Below are 7,027 nucleotides of genomic sequence, written 5' to 3'. Positions count from 1 at the left end.
TTGTTGCTGGATTGAAAGTTAACTCCGGGGCTGGGAATAAGCCCAGCCATCCATAATTTGAATAAATAAGCCCTCAAATAAAATGAAATTGAAGTGATTTCATTTGCTGTGCTCCTATGATTGATTATAGATCATTAAATTGGTCCATCATTTTCCATTTGTCATTAATTTTTTTCAAATGAATTTATAGCGACCGGTTTTTTAAAAAGTCTTTAGCAGGGCAAAATGTGGGGGAAAGCAATGGTGGTGTTCCTCTCCCACCTCTGTTTTCTCCATCTGCTGTTGCCCTGGTAGAGGTGTGTGTGGCAGGGCACTGGGTCAGGACTCAAGAGAGCTGGGACACAGCAGGAGTGTAGGGTTTCTCTGCCTTTGGATGGGGGTGGTAAGGGGCAGTGTGGGCAGGGGTGAGAGGGAGGAAGACCAGATGCTCACTCTTCTAAGCAGCCCTCACCATCTACCCCACTTGATCACTGTCAGCTGCCATGGTGGGATTAGCCCTGGGCCTTGCCCCCTGCATTTCCCACCAGCCTTGCCTGCTGGGAAGGCTCAGACCCACAGCCTGGTGCTGACCTGGCAGGACAGCAAGGCAAGCCCTTTCAGCTCCCCTCGTCTTCCCGGGCGGTCTCCCCTTGCTATCCCTCCCAATCCCACTGCCCTCCAGCCGTCCTGTCCATTTAATTCTTGCCCATTCTGATGGGTCTCTGTGTTCTGCTTACATTTAGATACTGAGCATCTTTTCACATATTTATAAACAGTTGGGAGTGCTTCTGTGAATTGTCTGCTTATATCCTTTGTTCATTTTCTAATAAGTTGCTGCTTCTTTTGACAATACACACAGCCCCTTTATATATAATGGATATGAATCCTTTGTCTACTATATATAATGAATATTATTTCTCAGCCTGTCCTTTACCTTTTTTCTTTTTTGTTAGGGGCAGGTTTTGGTTTGTGTTTGTTTTGTAGTAAAAAGGTTTATGTTTTTTTATTAATTATATCTCTCCATCTTTTCCTTTTGTGAATCCTGGGTTCCGGTTCTTGGTTAGGAAGTCCTTCCCAATCCCAAGACTATAAAAATATTCTTCTAAGGGCGCCTGGGTGGCTCAGTCGTTAAGCGTCTGCCTTCGGCTCAGGTCATGATCCCAAGGTCCTGGGATCGAGCCCCGCATCGGGCTCCCTGCTCCGCGGGAAGCCTGCTTCTCCCTCTCCCACTCCCCCTGCTTGTGTTCCCTCTCTCGCTGTGTCTCTCTCTGTCAAATAAATAAATAAAATCTGTTTAAAAAAATAAAAATATTCTTCTATACTTTCCTCTGATTCTTTCAGGGTTTTGATTTTTACATTTACGCCTTTAATTGATCTGGAATTTACATTTGGGTGTGGTGTGTGAGAAAGGAATCAGTTTTTTTTTTCTCCAAAGCATCCAAACACTATTTCTTGATGAGTCCATTTTTCTCACTGCTATTAGTCAATATTGGAAATCTATTAAGGTAATTTGCTAGCATGTTAAAAGGAAGATACATATTCATCCTGGTAGATTTCCTGAATTTAAAAATTTGACACAGAGCCTGAGCAAAACCCTCAATAAACTAATAATAAAAGGAAACTTTCTCAACCTAAAAAAAACAAGCCACAGAATCAGTATTTCATCAATTGTAACAAAAAATTGTAACCAATGTCCCACACTAACACAGGGTGTTAAAAATAGAGGAATTAGTTGGGGGGGGGCGTTGGGTGGTTTATGGGAATTCTGTACTTCCACTTAATTTTTTTCTGTAAACATAACACTGCTCAAAAACAAAAAATAAAAAAATGAACTAAAGTAAGAATAACACACCACAGCAAACATATTTGCTGGTGAAACTTTGTAAGCACTCTCATTAAAATCAGAACAAGACATTTAAAAGATATAAATATCTTGTCCTACATTATTTCTTGTTCCAGCGTGACCATAGTTCGTGTTTCTTGATTCCTTATTCTGTGACATGGGGACATTATACCTCCACTGATACTCAACTCTGCTTACCAACATCTGTCAACACATCTCTACTCTTACACCGTCAAGATTGATAAAGTTTATCTGTAGTTTTATTTATAGATTTATTCTCAAAGATGAAAACCAGCACACAAGCAAAATCCAAGCTAATGTGATTTTGACTGTGTAAATTTTATCTTGGCTGCTGAGCCAAGTCACATGCCAGAATTATATTTCCTTCTTTGTGGATCCACTGTCAGTATCCTCGAGTCACTGAAAAAAAGTTTCCCTTGGACTGCATTTCACATTGTCAATTACTCAAAATCTTGATCTATTTGGGTTTGTTTCATATTTGCATTGTATTTTTTATGTTCAGTTTGGTTTTCATCCATCTTATTCCACACACGCCTGCTAGTTCCCAGCTTCCTATACCATTCTATATTGCTTAGAATCCATTTTCTTCTTATTCTTGAACCCCACCCAAGTCCTATGCTTCACATATAGATTGTGACTCTACCTCTTTTTACTTTTCATAGAATGCCTGGATGCCTTTCTGCTTCCATCTTATAAGGAATACCCTTGTGATAACTTCCTGTACCAGGAGCACGTGGTACTCCACGGAGCCCATTTCTTTCACAGGTCCTCCCTCCCGAGCCTCTGACCTCCTCCTCCAGGGTGGAGCCTTGCTTTTCAGTTGCAGACCTGGGGCTTCTCCTGACTGCTATTCTGGGTTTGGGACTATTGTTTCCTGGGGTCTCAGTTTTCCCATTTGTTGGTTCATTCCCTTATTTTGTTGGAGTATTCTCTTTTGTTATTTCCTAAGGAAAAAAATGCATGGGATGTGAAATTCTTGAATTCACAGGAGGCCTCACACTTACTGGTTACTTTGGCTGGACAGTTTTAGACTGAAGTCATTTTCTTTCAAGATTTGCAGGCTCTGTTCCATAGCATTCTAGCATCCAGCAATGCTGCCAGCCTGCTGTTTGTCTCATTCCCATTTCTTGGAGGGCTGCCTTTTTCCCTTCTGGAAGCTTTTTAGGACTTTCTCTTGATCCTGACTATTCTGAAGATTCACTGTGTGTTTAGATATGGGTCTTTGTTTGTATCACTCAGGATGCTTTTTGTTGGAAGTAATACAACTCTTAATACAAGACAACTTAAAAGGTAAGGAGACTGATTGTTGCAAAGAAGTCCCAAAGAAGGGTAGTTCCAGAGTTGGCTCAACCTTGCCATCAAGGCCTTACCTTCTCTCCACCTTCTCTGTCTGCGGACCTCCACAGGTCAGCTGACTGCAGAGGGCCGTAGTGACTCCAGGCATCACATTCTTGTGGTGGTCAGAGGGAGTCATCTTATCCTGGTGTCTTATTTTAAGAAGTAAGAAATCCACCACACAGTCCCTCCTGAGAGACTTTTCTAATATCTCATCAGTTAGAATTGGGTCACATGCCTTTTCCTATGCCAGTGACTAGAATTATCATGACTGGATTGGAGCCAGTCTCTGGGACTAAAGCCACACAGAAGAGCATGAAGATTTGAAAAACAAAAAAACCAAGGTTCTGTACTTAAAAAAAAAAAAAAAGAGGGTACTGTTGAATACTAGGCCATTTCTTCTCTTATTTTTTTGATTTTTATTTCATACTTTGAACTATAAAAGCTCAAAATTCGGACACAAATCATCTTGAAATGATGCAAAGCAACTCAAAATGTTTACAAGAATTTCTCTTTCATTTTTCCTCTTTCAACAATGGTGTGATCAGCACAGTATGGCTTTCTTGGAGGGCTGTCTGAACAGGCAGGCAGGCAGGCAGACAGACAGATAGATAATAGAAAGCCAGAACCAATTCACTAGTAAGTATATCACTATTAATTCTTCCAGCCCATCCTCTGCATTTTTAACAGGAAAAGAGTATGGCTTTTGCCCAATGGGAAGAGCTGTCTGTTTTCAAGTAAAAATTAGAAGTTTGATGGATGAGGCAGGAAAAGACTCTTTTGAAGCAAATGTTTTTAAACTATTTTAGCTGGGTTTTTTTTTTTTCTGGCATTTAGATCCATAACTTGACTATACTTCTGTTTCTTGAGTTTTCAATTTTAGATACTGTCTGCTGATAATCCCTTTCCCTTTCCTGTCTACAAACATACATGTGCTTCCCCTCCTGACAATATTGTTATATCAGTTTTCAAGTGTGTATGTATTTATGTGTACATTACGAACAGGCAACCGTTATTCACAGCTGACTCATACAAAGTTACATCTTTGTTAGTTACTTTGCTCAGCTTTTTGTCTTGTCTAGTTTCAAATTTTAAAAAGTTTCCATTTGTTTTCTATATATTAATCCCTACTTTATCACCAAATTTTTTTGAATATGTTCAAACCCATCAACACGAGCTTAATCTTTTTTTCAGTGTTTTTAGAAAGTTGAGTATAGTTGACATTAGTTTCAGGTGTTCAACACAGCGATTCCACAAGTTTACACATTCTGTTTCATTCGCCACAAGTGTAGCTACATCTGTCCTGACACAATGCTATAACAGTATCATTGACCTACTTTGCTTATGCTGTGCTTTTATTCCCATGACTTATTAATTCCATAACTGTTTTTTTTTCTTTTGAAAGATTTTATTTATTCATTTGAGACACAGAGATACAGAGAGAGAAAGCATGAGCAGGGAGAGAGGCAGAGGGAGAAGCAGGCTCCTCCCTGAGCCAGGAGCCCAATGTGGGCCTTGATCCCACCCCTTTTACCCAGTCCGTGCCCCCCACCCCTGCCCAACAACCATCAGTTTGTTCTCTGTATTCATAAGCCTGATTCTGCTTTTTTTTAAATTTGTTCATTTGGATTTTGGGGGGTTAGATTCTACTTGTGAGTGAAATCATATGGTATTTGTTTTTCTCGGTTGATTTATTTCACTTAGCATAATACCTTCTAGGTCCATCCATGTTGTCTCAAATGGCATGATCCCATCCTTTTTATGGCCGTGTAATTGTCCTGTGTGTGTGTGTGTGTGTGTGTGTGTGTGTGTGTATCTTTTACTTTTGTCTATTGATGGACACCGGTTACTTGCATGTCTTGGCTATTGCAAATAATGCTGCAGTAAACATAGAGGTACACATATCTTTCTGAATTAGTGGTTTTGTTTTCTTTGGGTAAATACTCAACAATGGGATTATTGGATCATATAATATTTCTATTTTTAATTTCTTGGGGAACTTCTATACTGTTTTCTGATAGGAGAAGATATTTACAAATGATATACATGATAAGGGGTTAATATCCAAAATATATAAAGAACGTATACAACACTAGCTTCATTTTTGAATCTTTCTCAGAGTCCCTCATCTGCCAGTCTAAACTAGCTTTGCTACTTCCACTGCTGCACAGTGTTGTCCTAGGACTTTAATATTACCCTTGGCATTCCTTTTGCCTGTCTCTTATGTTGAGGCCCTTATTTTCTGAATCTGCAGAATTCAACTTTCTCAAAGTATGTATGCAATTTTAATTGAAATATAATTCATATCCCATAAAATTCACCCCTTTGAACTGTACAATTGAGCGGTTTTATTAGGTTCACAGAATCGTGCCACTATCTAATTCCAGAATATTTTCATCACCCCAAAAAGAAACCTCGTCTCCATTAGCACTCACTTACCCATTCCTCCCTCCCCCCACATCCTGGAAACTACTAATATACTTTCTGTCTCTATGCATTTGCTTATTCTTGACATTTCACATCAGTAGAGCCATACAATATGTGGCCTTTTGTATCTGGCTTCCTTCACTTAGCATAATGTCTTTGAGGTTCATCCAGGATGTTATAACATGTATCAGTACTGAAATCCTTTTTTTTTTTCTTTTCGGCTGGGTACAGTATACTTTATTGATGGTACATGACAAGGTAGGGCTCCCCAAGCCCCTCCCCTTCTTCAGGGGGTCTGGGATGGAAACGGTGGTGGTCGGGAGATTCTCAGTGTTTTGCGGGATAAGTTGGGGCAGGGACTCCCCAGCAGCTGAGGGCCTCTCTCTTCCTCTTGCTCTCGCTGGGGCTGGTGGTCCAGGGGGCTCTTACTCCTTGGAGGCCATGTGGACCATAAGGTCCACCACCCGGTTGCTGTAGCCGAATTCATTGTCATACCAGGAAATGAGCTTGACAAAGTGGTCGTTGAGAGCAATGCCAGCCCCGGCATCGAAGGTGGAGGAGTGGGTGTCACTGTTGAAGTCGCAGGAGACGACCTGGTCCTCAGTGTACCCCAGGATGCCCTTGAGGGGGCCCTCTGACGCCTGCTTCACCACCTTCTTGATGTCATCATATTTGGCAGCTTTCTCCAGGCGGCAGGTCAGATCCACGACAGACACGTTGGGGGTGGGGACACGGAAGGCCATGCCAGTGAGCTTCCCGTTCAGCTCAGGGATGACCTTGCCCACAGCCTTGGCAGCACCAGTGGAAGCAGGGATGATGTTCTGGGCAGCCCCTCGGCCGTCGCGCCACAGCTTCCCAGAGGGACCATCCACGGTCTTCTGGGTGGCAGTGATGGCATGGACGGTGGTCATGAGTCCCTCCACGATGCCGAAGTTGTCATGGATGACCTTGGCCAGAGGAGCCAAGCAGTTGGTGGTGCAGGAGGCATTGCTGACAATCTTGAGGGAGTTGTCATACTTCTCGTGGTTCACACCCATCACGAACATGGGGGCGTCGGCAGAGGGAGCAGAGATGATGACCCTCTTGGCCCCGCCCTTCAAGTGGGCCCCAGCCTTCTCCATGGTGGTGAAGACCCCAGTGGACTCCACAACATACTCAGCACCAGCATCACCCCACTTGATGTTGGCGGGATCTCGCTCCTGGAAGATGGAGATGGACTTTCCATTGATGACAAGCTTCCCGTTCTCAGCCTTGACTGTACCGTGGAATTTGCCATGGGTGGAATCATACTGGAACATGTAGACCATGTAGTTGAGGTCAATGAAGGGATCATTGATGGCGACAATATCCACTTTGCCAGAGTTAAAAGCAGCCCTGGTGACCAGGCGCCCAATATGGCCAAATCCGTTCACTCCGACCTTC

At 42.4% G+C, this 7,027-nt stretch overlaps 1 protein-coding gene across 1 annotated transcript; it reads right to left on the bottom strand.

Moving 5' to 3' along the window:
* Positions 1 to 5,930: 5,930 nt before the first annotated feature.
* On the bottom strand, positions 5,931 to 7,027 carry LOC112840048 (glyceraldehyde-3-phosphate dehydrogenase-like). The gene has a single exon (XM_025893247.2). It carries the CDS (start codon positions 6,910 to 6,912, stop codon positions 6,031 to 6,033), a length of 882 nt encoding a protein of 293 aa, XP_025749032.2. The 5' UTR covers positions 6,913 to 7,027; the 3' UTR covers positions 5,931 to 6,030.

The sequence above is a fragment of the Callorhinus ursinus genome, unplaced genomic scaffold (genome assembly GCF_003265705.2).
Source record: "Callorhinus ursinus isolate GAN/ISIS: 27379988/994484 unplaced genomic scaffold, GSC_fseal_2.0 scaffold47, whole genome shotgun sequence".
NCBI classification, from domain to species: Eukaryota; Metazoa; Chordata; class Mammalia; order Carnivora; family Otariidae; genus Callorhinus; species Callorhinus ursinus.
Note: the sequence above shows the minus strand (reverse complement) of the source record. Positions and strands in the feature narration are given on the sequence as shown.